Here is a 14,516-nt window from a genome sequence, read left to right on the forward strand (position 1 = left end):
CCATTACTCTAACGGTTTGACAAATACCTATGAGGATAGACTGCAATATTTCATCCAAGAAAGGACTGAATATTAAATAAATGTAACCTCCCAATGGGTCCTACTTTAACCCCCTACTAATTTTGGAGGGTGGATTTAAAAGCTGAAAGCATTTTAGAGTAAATGTTAGGGGATGGATGGGTAGCAGGTTCTGTGGTACAGATTAGCACTTTATCCTGGTAATCATAAATCCTTTTTCATCTTCCATTATCACTTCAAACACATCATTGTAAAGTGCAGAACTTAACTCAGGAGTTCCACATACAAGGGTTTCAGAGCTGGCATCCTGCAGTGGGCTTTGGACAATTAACGAATTTCTCTGATCTTGGTCCATACTTATTTTGGTTGGGAAAACAACACAACCATTTGTAGGTCTCATTTGGGATGACAATTAGGAGAGGCCAGAGAGCATGGCATAGTCACCCTGATTAAACAGGATACCTGCTGAGAAGACTTTTCATTTAGCTCTTAGAACTATTTTTTTCTTCTTGGTCTAGCCCTATGATTTCATGGGTATGAGTACTCTGTCCATCAATGCTAATTAGTAATTGTTCCACTTACACACAGTCACAAATCTAGTCTGTGCCACAGACAGGATTTGATTTCAAATCTTCATGACTCCATGGTTAGTCCTCTATCTATTAGACTATACTTCCTCTCAACTTCTTTCAATAGTGATTGGAAATCTCATGCAGTGACACATTAGCGTCATATATTCAGAGCTGGAAGGTACCTTGGAAATCATCTCATCTAAAGCCTTCACTTTTAAAGATTAAGAAACTGAGGCTGAGTGAGGTTAAGGGACTTTTGCAAGGTCACATATTTCATATGTGACTGAACTGGAATGTGAAATCAGACTATCTTTCCTCAATACCATATTTCTACAGTGCCTGATGCAAAGGAGTATTTAATATTTGTTGATTGATTCCTGTATCTTCCCAAACACTGGGCCCTGGTTTAAAGTGAAAAAAGTCTTAGGGGACTTTAAAAAGAGAGAAGCAGCAGATGGGAGATCTGGTGGTTCAGGAGTGACATTACTTCAAATGGTTTGAGTGATATTCAGAGCTGGCAACAAGGTTTCCATAATTCGATTTTTAATTAAACCTGCTTCTGGTGTGGGCTGATTACACAGAAGGGGGAAAGTAGGAGAGTGACCAAAGGGCAGATGTATTTAAGGGGAAATTTGAGAGGAAAAAGAGACAGTTTTCATGCTGAGAGCCTAACAAGGTTTCCATTGGATTTGATTTTGTTTTGTTTTCCTTTAAACTGAAGATATATGATAGAAACATAGCATGAATAAATGTTCACTACAATGTCAGAGGAAAAAAAAAACAACTTTGCTGACCAAAAATCCTACAAAACTGATTCTTTCCCCTTCCATAATAGCCAGAGAGAAACAGCAGGAGTGACAAACCCTTTAATTATATGCAGTAAAAAGGCACCAGAAGCAGATTGTAATGGCTGCTTTCATTCTGTAGTTTTGTTTTGTTTTTGACAAGTGAAAGGAAAAAAGTCGACTGAAAGCTTCTGATTACCCAATGGCAATTACCAGAAAACCAATCAAAAAGCAATTTGGATTTCTTGAAAAAGTGATATTCATCAACTATGCCCAATACGGTCTTTTTTTTTCTTTTAAAGTTAGTGTCCTTCTCCCTCCCCTTTTTGGGGCAGAATTTTGTCACTAATGAAATGAATTGATAAGACTTTCCAAGAGTACATTTCTCATTGGAGGAGACATTGCCCCTGCCAAAGCATGTATATTTTTGGCAAGGCTCACCTCTGTTTCTAGCCCTTCTCATGCTCTGTAGACACACCTGTCTTGCCCCTAGGACCTGATGAGAGAATGGCTCCCTTTTAATAGTCCAGGGGGCATGGTGTGAACTTTTGCATTCTCTTGAGAAAGGAAGAAAAAAACCTCCATAAGAAATTTCTAAATTTCATAAAGCTAATTTATTTCTCAAATCACAGAAAGATACACAAGGTTACACAATGAATTGACTGGAAATGCATATTATTCCCATTTCATGGCACCATTTGGATGATAAAATTTTAGGGAATTGTGATTGGCTGTTCCCCTCTCAATTGGTCCAATTATCTACACCCTGTAAGACCACCTTGCTCAGCAGCCACTACTATAGCCTCCTATAAGGAGAAAATAGGCAATGTGGTTCTGTGGATATCTAGCTGGATGTTGAGTTAGGGTGATTGAGGTTTGAATCCTGCCTCTGACACTGAATAACTTCAAGACTATGGCAAAGTCATTTCACCACACTGTGCCTCAGTTTCCTCATGTAGAATATAGATAGTAATGCCTCTAGAAGCTACCTCACAGGGTTGTGGAGAGCATCAAATGACATGTAAAGTGCTTTGCAAATTTGAAAGTCATTAAAATATCATTATTGCTAGAAAGGCAACATGGTATAGTTGACAAAAGGCCAAACTCGGAATTAGGAAGGTCTGAGTTTGACAATCCTAACTAGTCAACCAAGGACAAGTCACTTAACTTCTGAGTAGCCCCACCAAACTTCTAAGACTATAGGTCAATGAACAAGAATTTATTAAGTAATTACTATGCCTGGAGGTAGGGAGCAAAAGATGGGGGAGATGTTATGGAAATAACTAGATAAATATAGTATATATATTAAATAGATGGAAGACAGTTTCAAAAGGGAAGGCACCAGCAACTGGGGAAGGAGACTGGAATAGTCATCCTGAACAAAGTGGAATTGGTACTGAATCTTGAAGGGAACCTAGAGGAGGAAGTAGTGGAGGGAATTTTAACATCGGTAGTTCTCACACTGATAATATCACTGGTCAAGATCTCTTACATATACTCTTCTCCCACCTCCTCAAATTAAAGAAAAAGTAAGAAAAGATAATTACATATCTGACACTAAGATATTTGGGTTTATTATTATTTGAACCTATCTGTTGTTAAGAATTTATGGGAAAAAAAATTCAAGGTCCTCGGGGGTAAGAGCCAAGAGAATTCCTTCCCCTTTTTGTCATGGGCAAATTTCTAGCTCTCTCTATTTCTGAATCCATAGTTATAAAATTCTTTGTGGTGTTTTTCTTTTTCTCAGAATCATCAATGTGGTTATGAAGTTGAATTTCTTGTTTTCTCTGAAAGGATCCTGTTATTGCCATACAGCCTCCTGCAATTGGGAAGTAGATGAAAGCAGGGATATTCAAGTGATTACCTTTTAATATGCATTTTTCAAGAACATCTATTCATTGATCTCTGTATGGCCTAGAAATATATGGTGTTAAGTTGGTTTCTAAGACACAAGTCAAACAGTGTTGCCAACACACACTCTTCCCATTAAGGTCCTTTGTGGTAGTTGATTTTGAATTCTTTTGCAGTAAGACCACAGTGACTATTATAGACATTTTTGTAGCTATGGCTCCTACAAAAGGAAAGAGCCTGAATCCCTTCAATGACTGATTCACAGCTGAGACACGTTCTGTTCTACCTTGCATTATGGTTTAGTAAGAGCCAAAAGAAAGTTTCATACTGGATGCTGATAAATGCTTATCTCATTTATAGAAGCCCAAAGCTAATTGGAATTTTCCATGTGGAGGGGATTTGTCAGATTTGAAAATGTGAGGGTGATGTTGAAACTAACTTTATACATACAAATACACCCACACCCACACATGTATACACAAGCATAAAGATAGTCACTAGAGCAAAACATCTTTTTGTTGCAAATACACCCTTTCAGAGGATGGATTGAATTTGTAGACTTTTGTTCCTGTATTTATTGCTAGGTCTGTGTGTTTTCAGTGAATGAAGGTCAGAATCTAAAATCCCACTGGGCTGAGAGAGCAGGTATTACATTGAGGGTTATATTACTATTTCCACTACAGTGAAAGTTCGTAAACATTGGGGTTTATTTTTCAACATTCTGTAGCTATTTCTTGTGATTCCATTGTGGAGGCTGATATGAGTTTAAACATGAAAAGAGGAAATTAAATCTTAAAAGATCATTTATAGAAGATTAAGGCTGCCAACCTAAATACACAAATGGGGAGGAATGGGAAATGTGAACAAAACAGGCAGTGAGTTACATTCTTTCCCCACTCTATACCCAGCAAAAAGCTGATTGAATCACACAGCTCTCAGGCAAAAAAAAAAAAAAAAAGTGAATATTTAGGAATTGCATCTGGTAGGGCACAAAGAGGTAGTGATACATTAGAAAAAGATCCATTTAGAGCTATAAAGAACCTCATAAGGGGGTGTTTAGGTTGGGGAAGAGAAGACTGTGAGGGAACATTGATAGTCATAATTGATTGTACTGGCTATATTTCTCCAGGTATTGCCAGATCCAGATATGGGCAATTGCTAGTTAGGCAGCAATTAAATCTCCCAGGATCCTTATCTCCAATGGCTCCCCCACTGAGATTTTGCCCTGTCTTTAGAATTGATGGAAGACATGACAGGCTCTCATAACCTAGCTCTTCTCATCCTTTGGACCTGTGGGAAGAGAAAAACAAAAAGAAACCCTGGTGGCTAGGAAAAGCAGAGGAGATGGAGGCATTGTTGTGAAGAAAGAGTGCATGGGAGAAAGGGCCTGTGAGCTACAGCAGAGTGGTTCCTTCACTGTTGAAATTCTCTCAGACTTCAGACTGAAGAGGATCATCTCCCTCTCCTGTTCCCCTCCCCGCTTTCTTTCTCTCCCTTTCCCTTCCCCCTTCTTCCCTCCATCCCTTTCTCTCTTTCTTTCTCCTTCCTTTTCCTTCTTTCCCTCCCTCTTTCTATTCCTTTCTTTTTTCTCTCTGCCTCTCTCTTTCTCTCTCTTTTCCTCCCTCCCTCCCTTGTCCCTCCTTCTCTCTTTCTCCCTCTGTCTCTCCCTCTCTTTCTCCCTTCCTTCTCCCTTTTCCCCAGAAAGCCCATGTTTTTGAGTCTGTTGTTTCCGCTACACCATGGGAAACTTATTCTTGTTTCCTAAAATTTTCCTTACTCTTTTGCATTTTAACTATTTACTTTGTCTCAAGGTAGAATATTGATTAAGCTATTAACCCACCACATTGCTAAACTGTGTATGCTACTGTTTGAATGCATCCTTGAGAGGGGCAATTGTTAATGCCTGGGAGGTGAGAGAGATAGATTAAAACTGTAGTATTTTGACAAGAGTACAATTTCTTGCTGGAGGACCAGAACTGAAACAAAGAGTTATTGATTCATTTTTACAGCTTCCCAGGGCAAAAACAAAAGTTGCCAGGGTTTCTCTAGGCAAATGAGTCAACTGCGGTGCCTGGTCTGCGATGGAGGCAAGCATCCACCATTATTGAACTGTTTTGAAAGCAAACCACTCCATCCCAGTACTGTGTAAGATGACTGGAATGATAGGAAGGGACTAGGTTGTTAGTGCTTTAAATACTAACAAGAGGTGCTTCTATAAGTAATGGAAGCTACTGGAGTTTATTGGGTAGGAGGATGACATAGTCACATTTGTCATTTAGGAAAATCACTTTGGAATCTCTCCAATTGGGATAGGGGAATGATCTGAGAGAAAGTGATTGATTACAACAGGAAATAAGTCATGAGTGCCTGAACTGGGGTTGTGGCTATGTGGCTTTCAAAAAGGAGACAGATTGGGAGAAATTATGGAGGTAGAAGTGATACAGCTTGGGAACTGGTTGGATATATGAGATGAGAGAGAGGGAGGTATTGAGGATGACACTGAGGTTGTGAAACTGGGTTTCTAGAAGGATGGTGATGGCCTTTATAGAAATAGCAAAGTTCAGAAGATAGGTGATTTGGTGAGAGAATTCTCTTTCAGACATGCTTGGTTGGAGATGCCTGTGACACATACAGTTCTAAAAGTACAATAAGCATGATGTGGGATTAGAGCTCAGGAAAGTGACTATGGGTGGCTAGATCTGGGAATCCTCTGAATAGAGGTGACAGATATACACATGGGAGCTGTTGAAGCCATCAAATGAGAGATTATGCAAGTTTGGACAGAATCTTAGGGTACATCCATAGTCAGGGTTTGATAAGGTTGGTGATTCATCAAAGGAGACTGAAAAGGAGTAGTTGCATAGTGAGTAGGAGACACAAAAGAGAGATCTGTTTTGAAAGTGAAGAAAAGAGAGTAAATTTAGGAGAAGAGTGTGGTCAGCAGTGTCAAATACTGCAGAAAGGTTAACAATGATGAACATTAATCTGGAAAGGGCCTTGCAGGGTATTGAGTCCAACCCTCTCATTTTACAAGTGAGGAAACTGAGACCAAGAGACATTAAGCTTGCTTAGTTTCATAGGTTTTTAGTTAATTTTCAGTTGGGTCTGATTCTTTGTGGCCCCCTTTAGGATTTTCTTGGCCAAGATACTGGAGGGGTTTGTCATTTCCTTCTCCAGCTCATTTCACAGATGAGGAAACTGAGGCAAACAGGGTTAAGCCCAGGGTCACACAGATAGTAAATGTCTGAGGCCAGATTTCAACTCAAGAAGAGAACTCTTCCTGACTCCAGACCTGGCATTCTATCCACTCTGCCACTTAGCTGTCCCTTCATATAGCTAATAAAAAGCTGAAGTAGTATTTGAACTCGTCTTTCTGATTTTAAATCTAGTACTCCACTGAATCATCTACGTCACTTAAGTTCCAAGGATGGTAAGTAGTAAGTTCAGCATTCAAACCTAAACCATCCATTTCTACAGTTAGGCCCTTTCCCATTATGCCATGCTGCCTATTTGTTGACCACTTTGCTCTGCTATAGCTTGACCATTAATTCGCTTAACAAGGATTTATTGTGCTTCCTGTGTTATATCAATCAATTAATAATACTTTATTAAGCATCTACCAAGTTCTAGGCAGGAAACTGGGGATACAAAACCAAAAGGAAACCATGTCTGCTTTCAAAGAGCTTACATTCTAATGTACAAATATATTAAAGGATTACAAATACCATGTACAAATATGATATAATATACAAATATAAAGACAAACACATATTTAATCATATGCAGAATAAAGACAAAAGAAATACAAGGTAATTTATAAAGTTATGCTACATTAGGAAGGTATATTTGGCAGAGAATGAGGGAACAGGAATCAGATGAGGAGAAAGGTGTTGTAGTTATTCAGTCGTAACCAATTCTTCATGACTCCATGAATTATAGCTCACCAGGCCCTTCTATTCTCCACCATTTCCCAAAATCTGTCCAGGCTTAGTTTCATTGCTTCTGTAACACTATCCACTTCATGCTCTACCATTCCCTTCTTCTTTTGCCTTCAATCATTCCCAATATAAGGATCCTTTCCAATGGGTCCTGTCTTTTTATTATATGGTCAAAGTATTTTAAGCTTCAGCTTCAGTATATGACCTTCCAACAAATAGTCTGAATTAATTTATTTAAGTATTGACTGATTTGATCTCTTTGTTATCCAAGGGACTCTCAAAAATCTTCTCCAGTTCAAAAGTTTGATTCTACGGTGTTCAACTTTCCTTATAATCCAACTCTCACAGCCATACATTGCTACTGGAAAGACCATAGCTTTGACTATATAGATCTTTGTTGGCAAGTTAAGGCAACGTCTCTGTTTTTTAGTATGTTGTCCAGATTTGTTATAGCTTTCCTTTCAAGAAGCAAGTGTCTTTTAATTTCATGGTTGCAGTTGCCATCTGCAATGATCTTTGAGCCCAAGAACATAAAATCTGACACTGATTCTATTTCTTTTCCCTCTATTTGCCAGGAAGTGGTGGGAGCAGTTGTCATGACAGTTTTTTGGATGTTAAACTTCAAGCCAGATTTTAGATTCTTTTCTTTCACCCTCATCAAGAGGCTTCTTAATTATTCTTCATTTTCTACCATCAGAGTGGTACCATCTGCATATCTGAGACTGTTGATGTTTCTCCTGGCCACCTTAATTCTGACTTTTCATTTGTCCATCCTGGCATTTCACGTGATGTACTCTACTCAGGTGACAATATATGTCCTTGTTCTCCTTTTCCAATCTGAGGGCAATTAATTGTTCCGTGTCTGGTTCTAACTGTTGTTTCTTGCCTCACATACAGGTTCCATAGGAGGCAAGTAAGAAGACTTCCATCTCTACACAAAATCAACAGAAGATGGGATCTTCATCCTTGGCTTTCTTCTGTTTGACATACTTTCAACAGGGAAGATCTTGGATTAAAACTTTGCCCTGGAGTTCAAGCCATTCTTCTTTATCTTTAAACATGTCTCCTTGCTTTTTGTATTGAAACTTCCCTGGTCTCCTGACCTCTATGATATCCTGAAGAACAGAATTGGAAATCCCTCAGGAACTTTCATAGTTACTCGTTGGGTTTACTTACACTAGTAGATCAATATGCTTCATAGTCAGTTGAACAAAGTTATAATTGGTTACAGATTTCTGTTATCTTTCAGTGCTGTATCCTTTACATTGTGGCCATTGTATTAATTGGTCACCTGATTTTACTTATTCACTTTGTATCAGTTCAGGCAAGACTTCTCAGGTGTTTTTGATTTCTTCACATTTTGAGAACACATGTTGAGTCCTCTTGTATGGATAAAGAAGTATGAGGGATCAGAATGAAAGTTGCCCTAACCCTTTAATGCCTTTGGAAGAAACTAATACAGTTGGATCATAAAAACTGGTTCTCTCTCTGTTATTACTGTCAACTTTTGATGCCTTCGTCAACCATCAACCAAACTTTATGATGAGGCAGGTGCTTTTCCTAAATGCTCCCCTTTGTAGAGGTGTGCATTCAAAATTGCCTGTCAGATTGACTAAGAGAGAATCTGGATGTTGTCTGGTCCATCTTCCTACACAGACACATTTTGACATAGTGCATTTGAGTGCTAATAATGACATTAGAAGATGTTGGTAAGAGATCTAATTTGGCATGCAGGAGTGACTTTGCTGTCATCTCCTATTTTCTGCACAATTGACAGCAGATACTTGGGGCTGAATTTTTATTTCAGGTCAAATTTCCAAGGCATGAGGCTGTCTGTTAGAAACAGATAAGACCCAACCAATACCAAAGCACTTGTTGGAAGTGTCAGCAGTGCTGAGAATTTGAAAGGGATGCTTCAGTTTACTGTTTAGGACATGACACAGTAACACATGTTTTAGCAGCAAGAAGAAGAAGGAGAAAAAAAAAACCGCCATGTAAGTCCTTGTCAATTTTCCAAGCTTCCTACTGGGAAAACTTCATAAGAGAAGTTGGATTTCTCTGGGAGAAGAATTTTGTTTTAAACTAGAAAATATTTCTTGTTTATTTCTCCCCTAGCCAAAATTTTCTAGGACACTTCAAAATGATTGAAACTATTTTAAAAAAATTAAAATGCTAAGCCAAACTTAGGGGTCTTCATTGTCAGGCTAATTAAATCACATGGATGCATCTAAAGCTAACATTTTGGAAACCACTGAAGAGTTGGATTCTTATAATATTATACAGAGGCATTGATCCACCAAAATGAGTGGGGAAAGCCCATTTAATTATGTTTGAAGGGCATATCAGTCTTATATGGCTATTTTTATAAATGGTCTTGCTGGAATACTGGAAAACTCACAGTTTCATTTAGCTATTTAAGCATGTTCTCTCTGTGTCTAAATGAATAATCTATTAGAATATTCGTTAGATCCATTGATAAGCTATCACCAACATTTTATATAAAAGAACTATTGATGCCCTTTATCATATGAATATTGGTTAAGGACTGGAAATTTTCACCTGGAGAAGGGAAGATTCATGAAGGGAATATAATAGTTGTCTCCAAGTATTTAAAGGACTCTCATGTGAAAAGGAAAAACCATTTTCTGTGAAACCCCAAAATGAAAAGCTAGGGCCAGTGGGTAGAAGTTACTTGATTGGAGGGATAGGGGTTGGACCTCTGATTTCATTGGTAAATGGAATTCCTGGATAATTAAAGTCCCTTTTCCAATTCAGGGCAATACTTTCTCTTCAACTTAGTCTTAGTTGCCTAGAGCAGTAAGAGGTTTAGTGATTGGCCCAGCTTCATATAGCCAGAATGTGGTGGAGATAGGACTTGAACCCAGTTCTTTTTTGTGTCAAGGCAGCCCCTCTATCTACTGTCATGATCATTCTCTACTTTCAGGAGATTCGAGATGAATTTTCTTTCCATTTTTAAACATCTTTATTACTACTAATGGCACTGTCATTCTTTTAGGCTCCTTTGTTGGCAATTTTACTGTATCTTTAACTTTTCACTCTCAATAAGTTGCCAGATCTTGTCATTTTTTTCCTCTACAATATCTCTTGACTACTCACATTCTTGTACAGTTCTTTATTATTTCTTGTTTGGGCTATTGCAATAACCTAATAGTTTTCATTGCCTCAAGTCTCTCCTCATTCCAAGCCATCTTCCACACAGTTATAAAATTGATTTTCTTCAAGTGTAGGTCTGGCCATGTCACTCCTCTAAGCATTGAACTTCTGTGGCTCACTATTACCTCTAAAAGCAAATATAACCTCTTCTATTTGGCATCATAATCCTTCACAGCAGGGTCTTTATATAACATTCCAACCTTACTATGTAGTGCTTCACTTCAAGGAATTGATTATCTGGTCAGACCGTTCCTCTTACTTTTCCTCATAGTACTCTATTCTGTATCTTTTTTGCTGCCTAGGCCCATGTTTGGAATACATTGCCAACTCCTGTCCATCTTTTAGAATCACTAGTTTAATTTAGCTATGGCCCCCATGACTTTGTTTCTATTTGTCCATATCTCTATAGACAGCTTATATATGTTTTCTTCCCGGATAGAATGTAAGCCCCCTTGAAGGCAGGACCTATTTCAGTTCTGTCTTTGTATCTCTAGTACCTTTCACAAAGCCTAGTACATAATAGGTACTTAATAAATTTAATATATATATATATATACACACACATATATACATATATACTTACACACACACACAGAAATGTCCTAGATAATCTCAAAGATCTTTTGTAATTCTGAGATTCTAAGTTCTGTGACTTTCATTTTTTACCATTTCCCACACTTCTAGATGTTCATGTTTTGCCAGCAATAAAAAAACCCTTCCAAAACCAGAATATTCATCTTCTGAATGATTTCATGATTCCTGAACATGATGAACCAAGGTCTCTCTTTTCTTAACAAAATTTACATTTCTCAAAGTGACACTGGACTGAATCACTGATACTTTCATTGTTCTTTTTCTCTTATGCATGCCTCTTTTATTTTTATGATTACTATTACTTAAACAATTTCTATGGCTTTTGAATTTAAATGTATCATTCTTCAGTTATAGTCCTTTTTGTTTTTGCCCAAGAAGTGATTTAAAACTAAGCTATGAAACAAAAAAGAGATTTGATTTGGATATAGTGCCCTTGGACATTTATCACCATATATGTTTAATTCTTTGAATTAGAACACCATGGGAACCTTAAATTTCAATCCTGAAATCATCTTAAAGCAGACCTAATTTACAGTTTGTAGTGAAAGCCAACCCTCATGGGCTTATTTATCTTGGTACATCCAGTAGATTCTAATCAATTATTCTCCTTCCCATGTTCCAGCAACTTTTTTCTTTGACCAGAAATCTTTTCTTTCATCCATATTTCCACTAAGCTAGATTTTATTTTTAAATAATTTTTATTAATATATTTAAGATATTTTTTACTTCACCGTAGTTCTTCCCAGTACTCTTACTCTTACTCTTCTAGAGAGCCATCCTCTATAACAAAAAAGGTTTTAAAAAACAACAAAAAGAAAAAAAAACAAAAAGAAAAAAATTAAGCATAGCTTATGAACACATTAAAAAAAATCTGAAAATATAAGCAATGCATAGCACCCAGGAATTTTCTATTTCTTCCAAGAGTGAGGGTGGGAGAGTTTTAAGCCATACTTCTTTTTCATAATTTTGAAATATTTGCTTTTTTTCTTTTGGTTCTATTTATATTGTTGTAGTCATTGTCTATATTGTTTTCTTGCTTCTACTTATCTTACTCTGCATCAATTCACATAGATCTTTGTATGTTTCTCAGTATTCATCACATTCATTATTTCTTACAGCACAGTAGTATTCTATTAGATTTAGACACTACAATTTAGTTTCTTCTAATACCATGTGTCTACAATGTAACTTTTTTTGGGGGGGTGTTGGGGAGGTACAACAACCTTATTTTAATAAAGGTCTCTTCACAGAGTTGACAAAAACCAAGCAATCCAACATCATTCACCCCACATATATTGAGAAATTATGACTCCAAAGGAAAGAAACTAGTTTAAAAACTGTTGTAGAACACACACACCCAAACTAATGTTCTTTTTAGAGCAGTTACTTTGGCTGGCTAGATTCATAAAGGTTTGAGAATGTCTTTCCTGGGTTTGGCTTCAAAGCCAGTTTTGATCCCCACAAGGAAGCAATGTTCATTTTTCACCTGATTTTTGAGTCCAAAAAAGATCGCGTCATTGTAGATCGAAAGCTGGAAGGGACCTGAGAAGTCAGCTTCCTTCTTTTATAGTTGGTAAAAACTGAGGCCTAGAGAAGCTAAGTGACTTGTTATAGGTCATGAAATGGAGTGTTAGAGGTGGGATTTGAACCCTCTTGCTCTTGCTTATTCTACATACCACTCTATCATCCTCTTTATATACTAGACTTTGCTCCAAATGACTTTTAGCTTGTTTCAGAAGTTGAATCCACTTACTGCAGAGAAAGATCTGTGATCACAGATTTGATTTTGTTTATTTTTTCCTCACTATACCTCCTTACCTCTTGTAATGGACATCATGTAATCTCCAGGTTTGAATTCAGGCAGCCTAAAATTTATAGGCTTATAGAATTCAAGCAAAATGGGACCAAAGAAGTCATCTAGTCGGTTTCCTTCATTTTACGGGTGGGGAAAGCAAGATTCAGAGAACATATGTGACTTTCCCAAAGTTGAATAGGTTGTTAATTACAAAGTCATAATTTGAACCCACATCCTCTCTCTCTGAATCCAGTACCTTTCCCACCTTACTACACTGTTTTATCATGTTGTATGTGGACATTTTTATGAGTAAAAAGAGTCAGAACCTCAGCAAGTGCAAAATAAACTTGGAATGTTCATCCGGTGATTTTCATTAAACATCTGACATTTATCTTAGAGAGGTGAGTTTATCTTACCACAATTCTTCATTGCAGGCATGGGAAAATAGCAGCACTTACTGTCGGAAGGTAAATATTATGGCAAGATAAATATTAACTTTTAAAAGAAACCACTATAGCGGGTTAAAAATTACAAATGCCACCAGTTGTTTAAGTTTTAAGATTTAATAGTGTCTCTATAGACCACAAGGTTCCTTGTATTAAATCAGTTTTCCTCATGGATTAAATAATGGAAAAAATAGATCCTCTCCCACACTCAATCCAGGGAAATTTCACTAACAATTGCCTGTGCGGTTGGGGGAAGGATGAAAGTGGCAGGAAAGTGGCCCCTTTCCATGTAATTGTATCCTATGCTCATTAGAATCCTCCCCATGCTTAACAACATTTAATCTAAGAATCTTGAATATACCAAAGCCCTGCATGGCTTAAAATTCTCAGGTCAACAGTTGTTAGTGGGTTCAACTTCTTCCTGGAGATCAAGGACTCTCAAATTTTTAAGCAATCAATCAGCTACTTTGACAAGATGAAAGAACTCACAAACTATATCACCATTTCCTAATTGTCAGTGAAATGAATGGAAGTATAGAATTTTTTTTTGTGGGTGGAGAAATAATATGCCAAAGAAATTTATTAAAGTTACTCTTTCATGCTTCCCCCTCCACTAAGAGTGTAGTTCCCATATTATGAACATCAGTACAATCAACCTACAGACCACTTAGAAAACCCTTGTGATCAACCAGTGAGAAGAACTTGGAGCCATAACACCTCACTTCACCTCTAAGCTCTTCTATTTATTACCTTTTTAACCTATGGAAAGTGACTTAACCTCATTAGGTCTCAGTTTCAATGACCCTAGAGTCTCTTCCAGATCCAGATCTAGCATCCTATAATTTCCTATCAAGTAGACCTTTACAAGAACCTCTAGATAGATGCCTGTGCAATTACACTGGCTCCCATAAGTGCCCATGACATCTCCATTGGGATCCTTTGAGATTGAAGTATAGGAGATTGGGTTACAAAAAGGAAAAGTCTGAACTCTCCAGGTAGAAGGAACATTCTGAAGAATGATAGGGTGTAAGGAAGTAGATGATTTGAAGGGTTGGGAAGAAGGGAATAATAATGAGATACTTTTGACTAGAGGGAAGGTTTCCTAGTGTTAGTAGTAGGAGATAGATAAGTAAATATTGTTAGGAAAAGGACAGGTTAGAGTTCTTTAAATTTCAAGATTTGACTTCATCTAATAGATGTTAAGAACCCTAAAGTTCTTCAAAAAAGAGATGACACAATTAAAGCAGCCAACCTGGCAATATATGCAGAATAGTTTAAAGGAAAGAGACTAGGGATATGGAGATCAGTCAGTAGCCTATCCACAATTCAATTATGGATAAGTC

At 37.4% G+C, this 14,516-nt stretch overlaps 1 protein-coding gene across 1 annotated transcript in view; it reads left to right on the plus strand.

The window, feature by feature from the left end:
* Positions 1 to 8,164, plus strand: part of RWDD3 (RWD domain containing 3) — an 835,110-nt gene extending 826,946 nt beyond the window's left edge. The window contains exon 10 of the mRNA XM_069063385.1: positions 8,062 to 8,164. Coding sequence (XP_068919486.1) covers positions 8,062 to 8,149 — 88 coding nt within the window. The 3' untranslated portion in view covers positions 8,150 to 8,164. The remainder of the gene's footprint in view (positions 1 to 8,061) is intronic.
* Positions 8,165 to 14,516: the final 6,352 nt, after the last annotated feature.

This window comes from Petaurus breviceps, unplaced genomic scaffold (assembly GCF_028583685.1).
Source record: "Petaurus breviceps papuanus isolate PSGF00001 unplaced genomic scaffold, PetGlider_PUasm1.0 90564, whole genome shotgun sequence".
Taxonomy (NCBI): domain Eukaryota; kingdom Metazoa; phylum Chordata; class Mammalia; order Diprotodontia; family Petauridae; genus Petaurus; species Petaurus breviceps.